Source organism: Eulemur rufifrons, chromosome 16 (assembly GCF_041146395.1).
Source record: "Eulemur rufifrons isolate Redbay chromosome 16, OSU_ERuf_1, whole genome shotgun sequence".
Taxonomy (NCBI): Eukaryota; Metazoa; Chordata; class Mammalia; order Primates; family Lemuridae; genus Eulemur; species Eulemur rufifrons.
The window spans coordinates 40,116,207-40,136,982 of NC_090998.1; the positions used below are offsets into that span (position 1 = coordinate 40,116,207).

General features: G+C 49.9%; 1 protein-coding gene across 1 annotated transcript; it reads right to left on the reverse strand.

The window, feature by feature from the left end:
* Nucleotides 1–241: 241 nt before the first annotated feature.
* On the reverse strand, nt 242–20,252 carry GALNT6 (polypeptide N-acetylgalactosaminyltransferase 6). The gene is made up of 10 exons (XM_069490683.1): nt 19,762–20,252; nt 18,024–18,196; nt 10,223–10,372; nt 8,908–9,142; nt 5,312–5,429; nt 3,734–3,934; nt 3,142–3,273; nt 2,350–2,451; nt 1,110–1,262; nt 242–483 (listed from the first exon to the last, which is right to left on the reverse strand). The coding sequence occupies exons 1-10, from the start codon at nt 20,250–20,252 to the stop codon at nt 370–372; spliced, it is 1,869 nt and encodes a 622-aa protein (XP_069346784.1). The 3' UTR covers nt 242–369.
* Nucleotides 20,253–20,776: the final 524 nt, after the last annotated feature.

The following is a 20,776-nucleotide window of genomic DNA, read 5'->3' on the forward strand; positions in this document are numbered from 1 at the left end:
CTAGATTCTGCAGTTGCTGTGCATGGCCAGGGATTCAGGATGTGGCTACAGAAGTACTTTTCTTGAGCTCAGCATTGCTGCCCTGGGCCCTCCCCCAGCTTCCTTCTCTGCTTTGGAGGCCTCTGTTTCCAGGACAGAAGGAAAGCCCTCGGCCAAGGATCATGTGTCCTGATGGTGTTCCATCAGCGTGGAGGAAAGAAAATGGGCCCAACGTTGTTGCAAGGAGTACGAAGGTCCTGCCTTGATATCCATTGGGTTTAGAAACCCATCTTTAAGGCCGACAGAGAAACTGATGATCAGGTTCCCAGACATCAGCAATCCTGTTTCCTGAGAGGCCTGTGGGGGCTCCCTCAGGGGATGATCCGGGTCCTAGACAAAGAGCCACAGCTGGTGGGGGTCACTGGGATTGCAGGGGGCCATGGCTGGCTTTTTGTCCTGGGATGTCAGGCAGGTACCAGATCCTGAGTTCCTGATGAGTTGATCCTAAAAGATGACACAGCAAAGGGTCAACCTGGGCCACAGACAGTACTACTGGGAGTAATGAGATGGGGGACAATTGGTAAAAGGCGAAGGAAACCCAACAAGGTACAAAGACACTTCTTAATTCCTTTCCTGGGATGCCAGACTCTGATGAGATGCATTTCCAAGTGTCCATGTCTGTCTGGTGCCAATTACCCATCCCTGGATTTAGCCTGAGTGGATAGAATAGAAGAAGACGAGACCATGGCCAACAGAAAAATGCCTTGAGGGTCTCCCCCGCCCCAGATGGCCAGGCTGAAAGATCTGGGGCCACTGCTGCCTTTGATTTTCTGCCTTTGATTAATACTTAGACTCCTTCCTTTCCTATAGCCTCAAGGCTAGGTTCCTCTTTTTCTAAGCTGATGTGGGGTGTGTGTGTAGGCTCACTATGGGTGCTGGCTTGAGCTAAGTACAGTAGCACTTACATCATACATCCTGAAGCACGTGGTGTAATGCAAAGAGCCCATGGCTTCATGTCGGACTGATCCCACGCCTGCCATTTACTAGTGATGGGTCTTGGGCCAGTCACAAAAAAGATGCAGATGTGGCCTCAGGTTCTTGATTCTGAGCTTTCTGGGCGACTGACTCACCTGGGTCAATTCCCATTCCTCGTCCTTGGGGACCTGGCTGTTTTTGCCAGTGAAGTGACAGCTCCTGAGGCCCAGAGTGTCTGTGCTGGCATGTAGACACAGCTGCTTTGCTATGTTGTGGCGAAGGTCCCTCTGGGTTGTATACTCGAAGTACTGGAAGTGAAGACAAGAGGAGGTCCTGAGGAGCCAGGGGAGAGTTTGCCCACCACCTTCTAAAGCCACCTGCCCTGAGATGCCAGCCACACATGCCTCCTGGGGAGGAAAGTGGGGACGCGAGGCCGTGCCAAGACGTTAGTAATTTATATTCTGTCTTCATGATTTTTGCCATATCTGGGTTAGACTGGAATAATAGTTACTTATTTTCTTTAAATTAAAAATTAAAATTTAGCCTCACTTTAAACATCTGTGAAATCATGTGTTTGATATGCTGATTCTGTTTTAGCTAATAAATTACTATTAAAATTTTAAAAATGTTCTTCAATGTACAACCTAAAATCATCTTGCAGGCCAATGGTACAGGAAACTGCATTAGAATGACTGTCTTCATTTGCATAGGCCAGCAGTCTGTTCCACGTCCCGTCCCGTGACACTGCCTTCCTTGCTTCTGCTCTATTTTAGGTGGCTGTCACTTACCAGGCACTGGGCATTCAGGGTAGACTGAGGGGCAGGGGATGGGAGGTTACTAGTTGTTCCTCAGGGACACACTGGGTCATTGTGAGGCATGGAGTAAATTCCCAGGACCTCAGGTAACTGAGACGTCAGTAGGTGGTTGTTTTGGGGTCACTGCTAAGTGATAGGGTGATAGCTTCCGGGAGTGGAGGCATTGAAGATAGAATTTGAATGTAGATAAAGGAAAGTGCTAAAAAATTTTCCATACTCACCCCCAAATATCACCCAGCAGCTGGCCTCCTCCAGTGAACCTCCTCTGATTAACAGTCCTCCCACCCATCCCTCTGAACACCCATCACTGATGCCGTGTTCTCTCTGGATGTCCCTAATTCAGACTTCAGAGTGTGTGTGTGTGTGTGTGTGTGTGTGCGTGTGTGAGTGAGTGATGCATTTCCCCTCAGTCTGGAAGCCTCCTGAAGGCAAGAATGGTATCTCTTCCTGCTTCTGGAGCTCCTCCATCCCAGTTTTCAGGAAAGGACTAGTTAAAGGAGAGAAACGGAGCCCGTGAGGAGAGGAGATCCTCAGAGACAGGTTTCTCTCGGGCCTGCCCTGCTGAGGTTGGGTCATATACCTGGTTGCCACCGAGGCCGTGGCAGGAGTACATGATGAGGGGCTTCCCTCCACGGTTGTTCTCACCCACATCCAGGCATTGGTTGATGCCAAGGTTCTTGATCTGCAGAATGGTAAGCAGAGAGGGAACCAGGATAGCACAACCAGGTTTCCTAGTTTGTGGTGAGGCGCCCAGTGGGAACAAATTCTAGTCAACTTGAATAAATTTGCATGGCCAGATTTCCCCTCTGATTTTTCTCCTCTGCTCATCTTCTCTGCTCATTAACCCACATGCCTGGGGTTAAAAGCAAAGTGAGATGCACAGCTGCAGAGGCTGGGAAGGGCAGGACTGGGTACCCACTGTGGGCCAGGATGGGGAACCTCGCAGGATGCCGGGTCAGCACATGGGAGATCCCTTACAAGCAGTGGTTCTTGAAGTGCAATCCCCAGACCAGATCCCCAGACCATCAGCGTCACCTGGGGACTTGTTAGAAATGCAGACTTTCACACCCCACCCCATCCCTCTGAATCAGAAACCCTGCAGATGGGGCCTAGAGTTTAAACACGTCTTCCTGGTGATACTGATGCATGCTAATGTTTGAGAACCACTGCTTATAGGCTGTGTTCCCCTTATAAGGATTTTATCTATCTCTAGAAGCCCCAAAGTGGCCTCTCAGTACTCTTCCTGGATAAAGGAGGGAGGAGGGTAAAAGTCAATTTTTATTTGTTATCCATCTGTGGGATAAGTGCTCTTGAACTTCTTCTCTAGGGGTTGCTAGGATGATGGGTAGGCAGGTGGGTCCTCAAGACTTACGGCTCCATAGAAGGTGGGTGTAAGGTCAGGAATAAACATCTCTGGGTAGATGTTGCTCAGGAACCAGGAAAAGTTGTGACAATGTAGCTGTTCCCTCAGCTGCAGTCGCTCCGAAATGTCACCGAAGGATTTCTGTCAACCAAGCCAGCCCCCTAAGGGTCAGTTCCACCAGTCTTTGACCTTCTTGTCTGGGCTAAAGTCCAAACCCCCTGCCTAGCTTTGGGCACCTCTCCACCCCCCCCCCCCATAGCTCCCCTACTCCCTCATCTCCTGTGACTCCCCACTGGTCAGTTCTCTCCTAGTCCCCAATTCCAAGCCATTCCTCCTGTAAGAGGAAATCTCTTCTCCCTTTCGTCTCCCCCAATCTCCACTTGGAATGCAAGGACTCTTCAGGGAGGGACAACATCCTCTAGCCTTTAAAATCTTTACGCCCTGGGGCCCTCCCCAGTCTCTAGCTCACAGGGCTCTGAGAGGTGAAGGGAGGCACCAGATGGCAGAGATGGGATAGGACTCTGCCCTTAAGCCCTTGACCAGGGTCTGAGATTTATACTTCTCTCCATCCAGATGCCTTCTGAGCACCATTTCCTCTCACCTCTTGGGCAATTTTTGCTGCCTGCAGATTTCTTCTGTAGAAAATCTTCTTGTAGTTGTCCATCCAGACCTCAGCCAGGCGCACTTGATTGCGAGCAATGACACTGGTGCCCTTGGGGAAGGTGTGGGGGCTCTTGGTACGGAACACATGGCCTACCACAGAGCACGGGATGATCTCCAGTTGGCCCCCACACTGCCACACCTGACATAAGAGGAGACAGGGTGGGGCCTTCAGCAGGGTGGGTGGAACAATCCCCTAAGGAGTTCTGTTCTGTCCCCAGGGTGCCAAACCCCAGGTCCAAGGACTTGGGCAAAGGCTGCTCTCTCTCCCTGGAAAAAAGGACATTGACTAAGCTTCTTCCTAGGCCATGACTACACAATCCCAGGCTCTCTGACATTGGTTTATTCTGATTTAAGCAAACAGAGAGTTGCAGGGTCCCGAGGTTATCAGGGCCCACTTTAGAGAAAAGACTTGGTTAAGTTTTGTTACCTATGTCTATATAACTACTCTGAGCTCTGATTGCTTGGCTTTTTGACCTGGAAATGTGATTTTTATCAGCTTACCCAGGCATAACTGGAAACTCAAGATCTCCCACATCAGAGCATCAGTGTATTAATTAATAGCAAGGACAGTCAACTGCCAGGTGGCCAGTGGTAGTCACCTGGACCCTGAGTGACTAGCTTACGAACAGAGAGATTGAACAGAGGTCAGAGGCTCACTGAGGAGCCTAGGATCAGAAAACAGAGTTATGGTGCTTGGCTGGTGATCCTTCTCTACACTGGTGGGCGGGTTTAAGACATCCCTCCTATTGGTCTTCTCTCTTGGGTTTTAGATGGGAAGGTATGTTGTTATTCTTTTTAGTTTGGCAGTAATAGAAATACATAATCATAGTTATAGTATAGGTAAAGTTATAGTACCTCCTGTAGTATAGTAGGTGTCAACTAAATGCTTAACCTGTGCCAGACACTGTGAGAGGTGACTTCATAAATGAGTTCATTTACTTACTAATTACTTTTCCATGTCATGGGGATTTGTGTAGGTTTCATGGACAGGCAATCTTTTCTTCCTGACCTAATCCTGATTTGTCTAATTCCTGGAATGCCTCAGAGTTCTGGGATGCACCAGAACTGGGGCCACCATCTTCTCCTACAGTTATGAAGAGCGTGGTGAGCATAGGTAGGGAAACTCCAAAGGCTACCAGAGCGTAAGTCCTTTGGCCTGGGAAGGGGAACCTGATTTTTCCAGAAAAAGGACACTGACTGGTTACTGACCTATTTCTATCTAACCCTATTTCCACAGACATCACAAAAGAGTCCCCAGTCCCCAGCTGTCCAGTCCTTATTATCCCTTCCCTCTGAGAAGTTCTGCCCAGTAATCTGTTTCAAGCTGGCCAATCTGATTGCCAACCCCCTACTGCCACAGACAGGGACAGGAGCAAAAGAAAGGGGGAGCCATGATGGAAAACAGCCGAAAACAGCCACCCTTTTAAGTTCAGATCCAGATGTGATATCCCTGAGGCTGCTGCTGCCAGTCCCCTGGTATGTTGTGGGTTCCCCGCGAAGCCCTCTTCACTCTCACCCGGAAGGACATTTCCACGTTCTCCCCTCCCCAGATCTCCATCTGATTATCATAGGTACCGATGTGCTCAAAGTAGGACTTGGAGATGGAGAAGAGGCCACCAGCAAACGTCGGGGATCTGGAGAGACAGAGGGAGAAGTATGTGCATCTTCTGGGGGAGGAGGAGCGGGAGCCTGACAGGGAAAGCTGTTTGTGGAATCCCTTCCTCGGCCTCCTACCCTATCTCCCCGCCTTTCCTCTTTCCCAGGATGTGCTGTCCCTCCTTCCACTAACTCATCAACTTAGCTTTTACTGTCTTCTTCCTATGCTAGGACCAGGTCAAGGAGAGATATACTTATCCTTACTCTAAAAGGCACTCATTCATTCGTTCAACCAAGGGTGCATGAAACACTGGCCACCAGGGCCTGTGTCGCATGTTGGACATTACAGAGCTGAGAGAGACAGATCCCATTCCCTGAGAGCTCAGTCTTGTAGCAGAAGTTAAAGCTACCTTTGTTTACTTTTTGGCAGCAGAGTGCCTAGAGCATAGTAGATACTCAATTTTCAGAAGCCGTGTGAAATTGTTTTTGAAAATGGGCAGGATCCAAACTAGGAATGAATGAATATTATTAGCTAGGCTGACCTCATTGTGTTTCAGGATCCCTGGCCCTTTGGGGACTACAAAGCCACAGTATTAGTAGGAGCCTAGCCTCAGTGCTTTTTACTGCATGAGAAACTTGAGCTTTGGGGAAAAGCTGTCAGTTGCTTTGAACAGGGGAAACTGGTAAGAGGTGCTTCCCACCAGAAACAGGATGGGAAGTGAGGTGAAATCAAGCTCATTTGGGACGTTAGGGGCATTTGGGAGGTTATAAAAAGATTCTGGCTTTCAGACAAAGGTGGGGAAGCACAGACCCAAGTTAAGATAAATTGAAAAAAAAATCTCATTCCTAGAATTTAGATACCAGGTTACTCATAAGAGGGGCTAGGCTAAGAGTTCAGGTACCCAAGTGGACAAGGGGAGGTCTAAGCCAAAGGGAAGGCAGGGGCAGGAGCACATCATCACTAGCTGTTGGCTTCTGTGTCTGGGCCAGGCTGGCTTGGGTAGGGCTTTGCTGCCCTCAATGGGCGGCTTCACGTGGTACAACCAAGCAGAAAGATACTGAAACCTGTAACTCCAGAATCTATCAAGGTACCTCATACACAAAGTGCCAGGGCCAATCAGCGTTCATTATCTCATCCATCCAGGTGACTACACAGGAGCTTGACCTTGGTGTTACACTGTGGCTTCTCCTGTCACCCTGAAGTTGGCTCCTGCAGCCACCTTCTGGAAGGACTTTCAGTCGGGAAACCCTCTTCTAAGGCTGGCTTCTTGTCACTGGTTCTGGCCTCTCCAAGGGTCCTAAGCCAGTCCAGATAGTACCTTGAGAGGCTCAGAGAGTCCTGGAACTTCCGATGAGTGCTTTGAAGCTAACCTGCTTCCTCTTGAGGGACTCCCCAACAGGGGCCTGTCTTTGTCTTTGCAACTGAGAAGTCACTGGCAAATTAGCTGTGAGGATAAACTCTCCATAAATCCACAACCAACAAGCAACCTCTAGGAAACACCTTGTATTTCCTGGCCTACTTCCTAGGATCCCCTGGGTCCTCTACCTCTCCTCATAGCCTACCATTAGCTTGAGAGGTGAGGGTGGGAGGGTACCACCAGCAGTCCTCCTGGTGGGGTACTATGAAGTGCCTTGGCAAGCTGTGAGTGCCACCAGGGCATTTGGACCAAGGAGCAAATTCATTCCTGAAACACTGGAGCTTTGTCTTCCAGTTGTATGGTCCTTGGACATTGGAGCTGGGGACGTCAGCGATGGGGTGGGGCCAGGTGCCCTGTTCCTGTCTGTGCCGCTGTGTGCCTGGCCTACAGCTGGGGGAGGGGGTGGGATTTGTTGCAGTAAACACCAAACAAAAGACATCTATGAAACAAGTGGAGGGGCAGTAGGGGGTTCCAATTTCTTTTCTCTCTCCTGCCTTCCCTTTTCCCTTTCTCCTTTTATTTTTTTATTTTTTATTTTTTTGAGACAGAGTCTGGCTCTGTTGCCCGGGCTAGAGTGCCGTGGCATCAGCCTAGCTCACAGCAACCTCAAACTCCTGGGCTCAAGCGATCCTACTGCCTCAGCCTCCCAAGTAGCTGGGACTACAAGCATGCACCGCCATGCCCGGCTTATTTTTTCTGTATATATTTGCTTTCTATTTTTAGTAGAGACGGGGTCTCGCTCTTGCTCAGGCTGGTCTCGAACTCCTGAACTCAAACGATCCACCTACCTTGGCCTCCCAGAGTGCTAGGATTACAGGCGTGAGCCACCACGCCCAGCCTCCCTTTCTCCTTTTAATGGAGCTAGAGCAGCTGACTGTTCAGGATCCATGGAACTCCTCCCTATGGCACCCATCGGAGCCTTCTCTCCTGAGACTCTGGGCGGGGCGCATTCTTTGGATTCTGGGCATGTGGAAGGGGAACAACTCCAACTCTCTCCCCCTTTCAAACCTTCCCTCTATCTCCAGCCATGTTTCCCCAACCTCTGCTTCCCTCTATCCCTGATGTATATTCAGTTGACCCTTAAGTCTCCTGGCCAGTAGGAAAGCAATGGCACAAATAATCCCAAACCATAGGATACACTAAAAGTTACTCCCCAACTCAGTTTTTTTGAGACAACTGTTAAAATAAACTTGTGGTCTCTAACAACAGCAATGGGCAATCTGGAGAGGGAAGCACAGGGTAGGTATGAAAGGGGAAAGCAAACCCAGATGGGCATTAAACAGTGGATTAACTTTCAGCTATCTGCCCTATAGCTCAGGGGCTGGCATTGCTATATCCTGTGGGCAAAATCTGGCCTAGCTGCCTGTTTGTATTACGCTCTGGGGCAAAGAATGGTTTTCACATTTTTAGAGGATTGTTAAAACAACACCACCACAATAACACAAAGAAGAATATGCAACAGACTCTACGTGGCTGGCAAAACTTAAAATATTTACGATCTGGCCTTTTACCAAAAAAGTTCAGGGCAATTGCAACAAATTTCAAACTGCAAAAAACTTATTTTCTTTTAATATGTTCTTGGTCTTTTCAAAGACAGTGACCTGGGGCATATGCCACCCCCTCTTATTACAATGGCTATTCCATAATGGCCTCTACCTGCCATCTCTCACCCCGTCTGCAAGCACTGGCCACGTTCTTCTATGAGTAGAGAGGAATAAATGAGATAAAGTATGTACAATCCTTAGTCCAGTGCCTGGCACACAGTAAGTGCAACAGCTTGTAAGAGCAAGTTGTTACGGTGGGAGGCAGTATGGTGCCACGGTTAGGGCTTTGGGTCAGACAGCCGGGATGTTATCCTTGCTCCATCATTTGCTAGCTGCATGGTCAGCTGTTTATCACTATGAGCCTTAGTGTTCTCACCTGTAATACAGGCTAGTCATAGCACCTACTTTGTAGGGAGTGAGAATTAAATAAAATATGTCAAGTGCTTGATAAAGTGCCTAATAAATGTTGACATGAGCTGGCACAGGTCCCTGGAACTGGGTGGGACTGGGGCCATGGAGGCCAGGCTGGGGGCTCACCAGGCTGTGGTCCTTACTTGATGGGGTAGGTCTCATCCTTGCGCCTCTGCTTCTCATGTGTAGGTAGAGTTTCCCAGCCAAAGGTCAGGCTCCAGTCAAAGTTGCCACGGCTATGGACTCTGCCCCTCTGGACGGGCTTGGAGAACTCGAAAGTGTTAAGGTCGATGGTGACGATGTCTGGGCTCACCACCACTGTCTTGTCCTCGGCAATCCGAGCCAGGAGGGGCTCCAGCCAGCCGTGGAAGCACTCGCCTGCAGGCCCAGCCCAGGAGGCAGAGTCAGAGTCCTGCTCACAGCTAAGCCCAAGCCCTACCCCAGGTTGGGTGGGGAGACCCAGGAGGACAAGAGGACCCTGTACCCATTCCCTGGTTATGGACAGGGAAGCACAAGCAAGCCCCACAGCTGCAGGGAGTACGGAGAGATCTGAAACCCTCCTCCCACCACCGCCCACCCCCAAAAGGGGAGACAGGTTTGGGAGGATGAATGGAGGTCTCAGAGGAGTAACATGGTCAACTCAAACTATTCAAGCACAGAGAAGGCCCTAGAAACAGCTATCTTCAGGGTTTCCAGTCCCTCCATTGAGTCGGCCCTCCTGGCCCAAGTGTAGACTTCAGAAGGGGTGTTCCCTCTCCCAGGGGTATTTGCATCTCAAGCTTCAGCCCCAACTGTAGAATAATAATGATCCCTTTCATTTGCCTAGCCATTTGAGATTTTCAGTGAACTTCTGCATGTGTTACTTCATTTGACCTTTGGAGTAATAACTTTGTTAGGTAAGGCTGGTATCCTCATTCCCATTTTACAAATGAGGAAACTGAGGCTCAGTTAGTGGCAGAGTCAGAATGTACACCCCAAATACTGACTCCAAGTCTAACACAATCCCCAATATATATCACCACTCTTAGGGAACAGTTTTTTTCCCTGACAATGATGGGGAGGTGTTTTGGTTTTGGGCAAGAGGGAGGCCTTCCTGGCTCCACGTGGCTCTATAAAAAAGTCCCAGTTCTCGGTGGTAACAGGAGGCCTCTGTGAGGGGGCTGAGCTCAGAACAAGGTACAAAAGGGGGGTGGGGGGAAGGGATGAGTGCCTGTAGCCCCAAAGCACACTCCCAGCTGTTCTAGGGTCACCAGTTGTTTTAGGGCTATTTGTGCCTCCTGATAAACATTCTCGGGATGGTGGTGAGAAAGGGGTAGGAGCAGCTAGAGTGGGTCCCAAGCCTCCCTCACTCCTGGAACAGCAGAACAGGAAGGGGCCCCGTGGCACCCCCCGCCCCACTCCTCATCCTGCCAGGGAGGGAGGCACCAGGCTACACGCAGCCCAGCGCTCTGTACTCACAGTGGGCGTCCAGGAACGTGAGCACCTCTGCCTGTGCCACGCTGGCCCCCAGCAGCCGGGCAGTGATCAGCCCCTTCCGCTCCGCCTGCCGCACCACCCTCACCACCTGCAGCTGCCGCACGTACTGCTCTAGCTTCTCCTTTAAGTACTCTGCAAGGGACAGGGTCATCGTTAGCAGCTCACCACTCTGTTGCAAACCTAATCCCCTGTGGGCACGGAGCCCAGGGCTCCTGGGCCTCCAGCGGGCCTGAATTTTAACCCTCTCACACCTCCTGCACTAAACCGTTCCACAGAAGCCGAAGGTGGGGAAGGGGGTGGTCGGGGAGGATTGGGGAGAGGAAGGAGGAAGCCCTGCCTGTGGTCAGGCCCACCTTGCCAGGGCACTGGCTCTGTGGTGCTGGATCTTGTCCTGTTTACCTGGGCACGATCTCTAATGTCCGGGATAGCACCTCAGAGTTGTGTTTCTTCGGTCTCAAATCAAGCACAAACTTCTGACACAGGCTCTCAGCCCCAACTTTCAGAGCTGCGATGCCGGTTGCTGCAGTCACTTCTCAGTGTCAGTGATTCCGTTTCCCAAGCTCTTCACAGCAAGTTTGACAGGCGGAGCACACAAAAATGTTTCTTGCTAGATCAGCCCCAAGAAGTCTTATTCTAATACCCTTTATTATCTTCTCTGCATATGGAATTTTTTTTGTTTGTTTTTATTAAGAGAGGGGGTCTTACTCTATTCTTGTTTTTTTTTTTGAGACAGAGTTTTGCTCTGTTGCCTGGACTAGAGTGGCGTCAGCCTAGCTCACAGCAACCTCAAATTCCTAGGCTCAAGCAATCCTCCTGCCTCAGCCTCCCGAGTAGCTGGGACTACAGGCACCTGCCACCATGCCTCGCTAATTTTTTTTTTTTCTATTTTAGTCACCTGGCTAATGTTTTCTATTTTTAGTAGAGATGGTGTCTTACTCTTCCTCAGGCTGGAGGGGATCTTACTCTGTTGCCCAGGCTGAAGTGCAGTGGTGCGCTCATAGCTCACTGCAGCCTCAAACTCTGAGCCACTGCGCCTGGCCTGGAATTCTTTAAGATGAAAACATGCCAAGCAGCTTTTTAATTATATTAAAAAACAGGACAAAATAAAAACAACGGGCCTGGTGCAGTGGCTTATGCCTATAATCTCAGTGCTTTGGGAAGCCAAGGTGGGAGGATTGCTTGGGCCTAGGAGTTTGAGACCAGCCTAGGTAACACAGCGAGACCCTGTCTCTACAAAAAAAAAAAAAATTAGCTGGGCACAGTGGTACACTTGTAGTGCCAGCTACTTGGGAGGCTGAGGCAGGAAGATCACCTGAGCCCAAGAATTCGAGGTTACAGTGAGCTATGATTGCACCATTACACTCCAGCCTAGGTGACAGAGTGAGACCCTATCTCAAAAAAAAAAAATAAAATAAAAAACTCCAAATGCACCAAGTGCCTACCATGGGCCAGGCACAGTGCTAGGGACCGCGTGGAGTGGTGAGTCTGGCCAGCATGATCATTCGTCCTAAGGAAGGCACCACCCAGGGAGCAAGTTCAACCAGGGAACAGGCAATTACTGGACAGGTGATCAGCGGTCTGTCGGAGGTAGTGTGGGGCTGGGGGTGGTGTGCAGGAGGGCTGACCATCCTGAATTTAAGGAGAGCTGGGGAAGCTTTTTGAAGGGAGGGTTATCTCTCCTGAAATCTTCAGCTTCTTCTGGGGGCTGGGGGCTTACTTCGCCACCCTGTTACTTAGTCTGAAATCCTCAGAGCATTAACAATAGCTCTATTCTAAAGCAGTCCAACTTGAAACACACGGTGCTCCAAATCTTACCTATGGTTTAACTGCCGTTTTGGTTTTTGGTCTGTGCCACTGTTCTGTTCTGACTATGCAGAATGCAGTTGCCTATAGTTTCAGAGGTGGGGGACAGATGTGACAAACAAGAGTAGGTCCTTTCAGTCAACTTAGGGGGTTGCGATTGATCTTGCACACATGAGTGCACACATGCTGTAACTGAACACTCGAGCACCTACTGTGGGCCAGTCTAGGTGAGGTAGGGTCTTTCATGTTGACTTCCTTATTTAATCATCTCTGTGAAGGTTAACAACTCTGTGAAACAGGGAGTATTGTCCCCACTGTTTACAGATGGGAAAACTAAGACCCAAGGTGATGAGCCCAGGGTCATAGAAAGTGCAAAGGGCAGCAGCGGATCCTACCCAGTCTGTTTCTGAGGACTCCTCACCTCCTCCCTCCAGGCAACAAGGCCACTTGGCAAGGCCTTAACATGCCTGGGTTTCAAGGTGGTCTCCGCCACCTCCCTTGCCACTTCTCTATGTGTGAGACCCTAGTAAGAGGGAGAGAAAGGGACTTGTTCAAGCTATTCTTTGGTCATTGCCTGGGAGGGTGGAGCCCTACAGGAAGGAAACTCCATAAATTGGAACTTCAACTCTTTTCTTTTTCTCTTCTCTTCAAGTCTACTGGAGAGACAGATGTTTCTGACATGGTGCCAATTTGTAAATGGATTCTTGAGGCAGTCATCTGAGGAGGGAGCTATATCTTACTCCAGGAATGAAGCCTCTTGTCTCTGGGTACCAGCACCGCATGAATCAAAATTAGCCTCATGGGGCAGCTTCAGCCTAGCACGCGATCAGCAAACACCTGCTAATGCACTGCCTGGGGGCCAGACACTAGTCTGGGCAGGGAGGGGCTCGGTCTGGGTCCTGCCGTCAAGAAGCTCTTACACTCAGAACCCAATTACAGCCCCAAGTGCTGGCTCTGACAGGAAGGAGGAAGGAACCTCAACCTTCTCAGTGTGGCTGACGTTTCTCTTGAGAACTTGCTTAACGCTGCTCATGGGAAATTCATGGTAGTGGAGATAACCCAGAGACAAGAAATCACAGGAAGTGGGTTTTGTGGTAAAAGACTGCGAAGCATTGAGCTGTGAACCTCAGGGGGACCTGAGCTCTACAAAGCCCTTCTCCCACGCCTTCCTTCCAATCTCAGGTAGCTGGGCAGGACCTGGGCATTCTGAGCCTGTGAGGCTCCCAGCCCCTGGCCTAGGCCTCCTAGGTGGACTGAGGTGACTCCCCTAAGAAACTCCCCTCCATCTGTCCCACCCCTTGACACCCCCCTGGACATACGACCCAGAGTTGGGCGTGGACACACAGGTGAGCCCCTCCATACTCCCTTACGTCCTCAGATGACAGCCTCCTAATTTAGGTTCCACATCCCACCACCCCAACCAGCATCATTCCTCATGACTGGAGTCCACAAGACCCCTGTGACCCCAACACAGATGCCTCATTCAGTCCCATGATCTGAAATACCATCTATTTGCAGACGGCTCCCAGGTCTTCCTTCCTTGCCTTGCCATCGTCATGTGGATGTCTAACAAAACTGAAAACTGAACATATGCCCAAAACAGAGCTCTGGATTCACCCTCCAAATCTGCCCCCAAGTCTCTGCCATGTCAGTATAGGGTGCCAGCTTCCCTCCAGCTGCTCTAACCTGGGAGTCACGCTAGATTCCCTCTTTTCTTACCTTCCACTATCAGTACACCCACAAGTATTGCCAGTTCTCTCACCTCATCCCCACTGTCACCCCAGCAATAACGTCTTCACTGCTCTCCTGGCCTCTGTACTAGCTCTCCATATCTATTCTTGACATGGCAGCCACAGTGAGAAGCAGAGTTCTCTCTTAAACTATAAGTCAGGGGCCAGGCGCAGTGGCTCCTGTCTGTAATCCTAGCACTTCGGGAGGCTGAGGTGGGAGGATCACTTGAGGCCAGGAGTTTGAGACCAGCCTGAGCAACATAGCAAGACCCCCATCTCTACAAAAAATATTTAAAAATTGGCTAGGTGTGGCACTGTGTGCCCATAGTCCCAGCTACTTAGGAGGCTGAGGCAGGAGGATTGCTTGAGTCCATGAGTTTGAGGTTGCAGTGAGCTATGATGATGCCACTGCACTTTAGCTCAGGGGACAGAGTGAGACCCTGTCTCAAAAGCAAACAGACAAAAATCCCAAATGACTATAAATCAGATCATGTCACTACAGTGGCTTAAAATTGCACTAAAAATAAATCTAAATATTAATAGTATGGTAGTTCTTTTAAAAAATTAAAAATAGAATTATCACATCATCCAGCAATTCCACTTCTAGGTATATACCCAAAAGAATTAAAAGCAGGGACTTAAACAGATATTAGCATGCCCATGTTCATAACAGCATCAATCACAATTGCCAAAAGGAACCCAACTGTCCACCAATGAATTAATGGATGAACAAAATGTGGTATATACACAGGATAGATTATTCAGCCCTAAAAAAGAAAGAAATTCCGAAAGATGCTACAACATGAATGAACCTTGAAGAAATTAAGTGAACTAAGTCCAACACAAGAGGACACATACTATATGATTCCACTTATACGAGGTACCTAGAGCCGTGAAATTCAGAGAGACCGAAGTAGAATGGTGGTTGCCAGGGGCTGAGGGGAGGGGAACATGAGGAGTTAGTGTTTAACAGGTACAGAGTTTCAGTTTGGGAAGACACAAAAGTTCTGGAAATGGATAGGGGTGATGGTTGCACAACAATGTGAATGTGTTTAATGCCACTAAACTATGTACTTAAAAATGGTGACAATGGGACCTTTTATGTTATATGTATCTTACCACATGCATGCACAGACACACCCGTGAAAAATCCAAACATTGCCCACGGTGTACAAAGGTCTCACAGTCCAGTCCTGTTCATCTCCGTAAACTTACTTGGTACCAGTGCTCTTCCTGCTTCCTTCCAGACACGCTGGCCTTTCTGCCTTGCTAACACGCCAAGCCTCAGGCCTTTGCGATGGCTGTTCCATTTGTGGGGAACATTCAGAGTAGCCTTTCTTGGCTTCTCTGATTAAAAGAGCTCCCTAATTACTCACTAGCCCATTAGCCGGCAGTTTTTTCTTTTTTTTTGCTCTAATTTGGGTAAGCTGGTGGAGCGTGCCAGGCCAAGAGTGAACCCTGGCTGCTGACCCGGCCACTCAGGAATGAGTCGTGTGCCCTGGTTCTGAAGTGGCAAAGAAAAAGCCTCGCAGCCTGGCACTGGGTTTCCTTCCCTCCCAGTATCAAATGCCCTTATACTCATGGTCACAGGGCTGCTGCTGGGTCCCTGGATAGAAGGAGAGCAGGGACATTGTATCTCAGCAGAGACACAGCCCTTGTTTGTGTGTGTGTAATGAGAGCCAGCTAATCTGATCAAACAGTCAAATGTGGAGGAAATTTTATCCCTCTGTGGGCTGCAGAGATTCTGACCATGGATCTGAGGGTGTTTTTCTTTTCCCCACTGAACTGAAAACATTGCTTAAAGTATCTCTAGAGTCCGAAATCCCCCATGGTAGGGATGCTTATCCTAGGCTCCACCAGCTCCCTGGAATTACATGCAAAGACGTGGGTGTTGCATTTTGTGGGCAATGGTGCATTATTCTAGGAAGCTTTTAACAGATTCTCAAAGGAGGCCAGGACCCAGAAAGAAAAGAATGACTGGTTTAGGCTTTTCAGGCAGGTGACTTAGAGATGCTGGAATTGGCCTTAAGAGAGTCCAGAGCAACAGAGGGAGACAACCAGAGAGAACACGAACACGTGCCTGGGGGCCTGCTAGGCACAGGCACTTTGGAGGGGCTGCTGGGGTTCCTGCCAATTCCACCCTGCTAGGCACAGGCTGCTCTGCCCTTTAGATGCTGCCTGGGCCAGCCTGGCATTATGTCACTTGTCTAGCTAGTCAGAGGAGTTGCCCAACTGGGCATTTGTACCTATGGACTCACAAAATTCCGGGTGGTTAGTTAAAATAGTTTACAACTCCCACCACAAGTGATTCAGGGGAAAGAGCTCATGAGGGGTGGGTGGCACAGGGCTGGGGGCAGAAGGGTTATGAAGCGCCCAGTTTGAGAGGAAGGGCAGCTGACAGACTTGCTGCTATTCCACACAACCAGTCCATTGCTACCAAGATTCCCCAGAGGCTGCTCCCAAGTCCCTTTCATCTCTGCAAACTCTTCACCACTCTCCTTCCAGAAGCCTAATCTACACATCCCTCATCCACCAGACCCTTTCACCACATCCCTGAAACTTGCTTGCCTTTGCTTGGTAAGTGTCTGTCTTCCCCGGGAAGGTGTGAGCTCCCTGAAGAAATGGGCTCAACAGTGCTCATGCTCAGTTCCTCCTTCCACTGCCATCCACAGCCCTAGTTCTCTTTTCAACATCACCCTAACCCAGAGGGCAGGAGGGAGGCTGGGGAAGCAAGGAGAGGCAGCCACTCCACTGGAGTGGCTCCGGCACTTACACTGGGAAGCGTGAAGCCAGTTCCTGCTCTCAGGGTGGGAGCTTGAGCACAGGTGAACCTGGGAGAGCCTCAGACACCATGTGCCACCTGCGAGGAGGGCTCAGCTCCTGGAGACTCCTAGTCTAAGGATGCATCAGTCCCGTAGCACCTTTCCTGGTTCTAGCCCCACCACCCTACTCTCAAAGTGATTATAAGAGCTTCTTCTCTGGCCTCTGGGTCTGTGCCTCTTTTCGTGCCAATTATACTCTTCCAAAGCTGCCATCCTTCTGAAACAAGGTCACATTCCAGATGAAACACCTTCAATGACCCCTCATTTCTTTCTAGATAAATACTTTTATAACGGCATGAGTATCAATTCAACATCTTTTCAGTCTCATTTCCTGCAACAAACCTAAGCTTCCGACACATCACCTCTCCCAAACACACACATTCATGGTTATGCTGTTCTCTGATTATGCTGTTCTCACTTGCAGGAATGCCCTTCACCAACTCTTCTCTCCTAGACACTCATCCTTTAAGGCCCAGCTCCAATCTAGTCTCCACTGTAGACGAGCCCCAGCCATGCCAGGCAGAAATAACACCTCCTGCTACATACTCCCAAGTGCATTCTTCCCATGCAATGAATAAAATGAAACTAATGCTTATGAGTGCTCTTACTCAATGCCAAGTACTCTGTGGCACATGATGATCTCATCTATGACTTATCTCAGATCTCTCACCCACCATGTGAGCAAGCCAACTGTCCTCATTTTTAGAAGAGGAAACTGAGGTTCAGAGAGGCCAAGTGCTTGTCCAAGGTCACAGAGGTAGAAGAGTCAGAGCTGAGATTTGAATTCCTGGGTGTTAGACTGTCCAGTCCACACCCTTTCACATCTCTTCAAGGTGTGGCCATAGCTCTGTGGTTGGTGTTGTAAGTGGCCTTCTGACCTATGAGGGTTGTTAGCCTTTTCGGGGCAGGGTCTGTCTTATTTGTCATGGTATCCCCTTATGCCTAGGACAGAGGCAGACACAGAGTACTCAGTAGATGTTTGTGGAGTTGCTTTGAAGTGTGGAAATTTGGTGAGCAACCTCACTTACCTATTAAAAACTACAGCAATAAAAGGCTGGAGGTGGAGCCTCCAAGAGCAGCAGAGGGGTCTAGCAGGTACAAAATAGAGGGGAAGGCCTCTCCCCACCCTCTGCCCTGGCTCTCCCAGCATTTCTGAGTTGGGGTTGGACTTGGCAGCACTAAGGGAGTCTTGAAGGCCAAAGTTGCAAAGCTCTTGGAGCTCTTTGGGTGAAGTGTGAAGGAAGTCCAGGCTCCAAGAATGTGGTCTACCTGTCCCCTCCCTGCCTTCTTCCTGCTCCTGGCCTAAATAGCTGTGATGCCAGGCAACAGGCTGTGAGGTGGTGCCTGCTCCCTTGAGAGGACCTGCCCTCTTTATCCGAGTGCCCGTGGGAGACCCCGGCCCCCTGCTCAGGGCCCCTCTAGCCTCACCCTCAGTGCTGGCATCATCCACCAGGATGATCTCCTTCAGCAAGATGGCAGGGGTGGTGTGTAGGACACTGTACACTGTTCGCAGCAGCGTGGACCAGGCCTCGTTGTGGAACACAATGATGACGCTGGTGGTGGGCAGTGGGGGACAGCGCCGGAACTTCTGGTCCACACACCTGGAAGGATGAAAGTATGGACAAAGCTCTCCAGGCCCCTGGGAGTTCCAGGGGTGGGGAGGGCTCTGTCCAAGGATCCCCAAACCATTCCCTGCTCCTTTGAGCCACCAGCCTACATTCTCTGCTGCAGTTGGGAACAGCTGCTCCCTGTCCTTCTTTCCCCTATATTTGCTACCCACTCTGAGGCTCTCCACAGGTTCTAGCCAAAGCACTCCAAAATCCACCCCCCCAGCTGTGATGCTGAGACTCCCCCACTCTTTCTCTCATCTGCTCTCTGCTACCATGCTAGGAATTCCCAGGGCTGCTGCTCTCCCTCCGTAACATGTGTACTGCACAAAATGTAATCCAATCCAGAGCTCCCAGCGGGGAAGTAATAAAGGGCAAATTTGACGTCTGAGAAAAGTGACTACAATTTCCATACTCAACGAGAGGAAAAGGCTCTTGCCTTTATAATTTACCGTGTCTCTCTCACCCATTTCTTCATTAACTCCCTGTAATCTGACACTACTATCACAAACAATTTCCTATGACCTTTTTTTCTATTCTTATCCACTCCAAACATTCTGTGGCACTTGGCCAGGCTGCCACCTTCTTCACACTCCATCTTGGGGTGGGGGTGGGAACATGTGAATCCTGGGTCTCAAGGAACCATGTGGCCTAACACCCTTTCTCGACCTCCTCTGCTGGTAGCAGGATTTCTTGGGGATCCTCCAGAGTCTCCAACTTGTTCCACTGGCTGTCCTCATGCCCAACACCCTTCTCTGCTGAGAAGCTTCTGAGAACTCCAAGTGGCTCCTTATCCCAGGGCTATAATACTTGGTCCAAGTCAGAGGAACCCAGGTTCACAGCTCTATAGAATCATGAATTTGGGGATGAAGGCTGTCATGTGAGAAAAGGCCAAAAAGGGTATAACTCTTGATTTGGAAAAGACAAAGATTAAGTGGGGAAGACACAATATTTTTAACTTCAGGACAGTAGGAACACAGCCATGGCTACATTAGAGTGAGGGGCTGCTTCTCAAAGATCTATGTGCTGGTCTTATTGTTCAAGACTGGGAATATAAACAGCTTGAAATAAAGGTTGGAATCAATTCATGGCCTTATGGGCCTTTACTGGAGGAAACCAGATGTGAAGGTATTCCTGACCTCCAGGGCTACTGTCAGGAAATGTCCCCTCTCCCAACAGCTCAGCATTAGAGTCCCACAGCCTCAGCAGAGGGCAAGGCCACCAAAACCACAGCATGGTATCAGTTCCTCCCGGTCACCCCTGTGCCAGGTTCTGGTTCCAGGCCTCACTCCTTCTTCTGTACCCTCCCACCTTCATAATTGTGTTTCACTTTCACAGGTCTTCCTGGGCCTCTGGCTGGACTATCATGCTCCTGAACCCCAACCCCTGGGACCAGTACAGTTGGTTTGGGAAAGAAGTGAGAGCTTAGAGGAAATTCTTGCCCATATTCTAAAATATCCTTCAGCTCTTTTCCTGGCACTTGGGCTGTGGCCATGGCCATACCAGTCACTGGTTTGGCAAAGCCTTTACCTCCCCCCAGGACTCTGGGTGCTACTTACTCAGGGGGTCGGGTGTCTGGCCCCAGGGTCCTCTGCAGGGAGATCCGGTCACTGGCAAAGGCATTGAAGCAATGCTTCTTATAGCCCTCTTCCTTTTCCTGGGTCTCCAGGGGGGTCCACTTGCTCTTCTGAAATGCTTTCCCATCTGCCCCAGGTCCATTGGGGTCTTGCGGTGGCCGTTCCCAGAAGGGCTTCAGCTCAGCTGGGGTATAGAACCCGGGGAGGCAGGATTGGTTTGTGGAGACCAGAGTCTGCTGGGGTTCCGGGGCCCTGATTTGGAGCTTGGGCATTGAATCTCTAAGGTTGTTCACAGCCCCCAGCATGAGATCCAGGACGTGATCCTTCTGGCTCACTAAGGACTTCAGCCACGGTTTCTCCGTGGCCTGCTCCCTGCTACTTACATCCCTCTGCAGGATGAAGAGGAAGAGCACAAAAGCGCTGCCCACCATGGCCAAGCGCAGGGGCATGCGGCGTCTGCGGAAGAGCCTCATCCTCCAGGACCAATGGAGACCCCAGCCAGGTCAGCTCCAGAATCCTGGGCCCAACCCTAGAAATAGCCTGGTTTGTTGTGGTGGCCACACATTGGGGCCTCAGCCTGAGAAGAGAGGGTGTGAGAGAGAGAAATGAGCCAAGACAGGCTTAGGGAGGGAGTTGGGATTTGGGGTTCGAGTCTAGGCTCTGTTGCTAATGGTGACGTCACCTTAACAGTCACAACTTTCCTGTGTCTAGATTTCCTTTATCCACAAAATGAAGAGTCTAGATTTATTGTTTCTGGCCAGGCATGGTGGCTCACACCTGTAATCCTAGCACTCTGGGAGGCCGAGGTGGGTGGATCATTTGAGCTCAGGAGGTCGAGACCAGCCTGAGCAAGAACGAGATCCCGTCTCTACTAAAAATAGAAGGAAATTGTATGGACAACTAAAAATATACACAGAAAAAATTAGCTGGGCATGGTGGCACATGCCTGTAGTCCCAGCTACTCGGGAGGCTGAGGCAGGAGGATCGCTTGAGCCCA

Coding starts and splice junctions, on each gene's coding strand:
- GALNT6 (XM_069490683.1), bottom strand. CDS start 20,252: ATGAGGCTCTTCCGCAGACGCCGCATGCCCCTGCGCTTGGCCATGGTG. Junction 5,430..8,907: donor GATGAGACCTACCCCATCAA/GTAAGGACCACA, acceptor CTGTCTCTCCAG/ATCCCCGACGTTTGCTGGTG. Junction 2,452..3,141: donor CACCCACCTTCTATGGAGCC/GTAAGTCTTGAG, acceptor ACCATTCTGCAG/ATCAAGAACCTTGGCATCAA.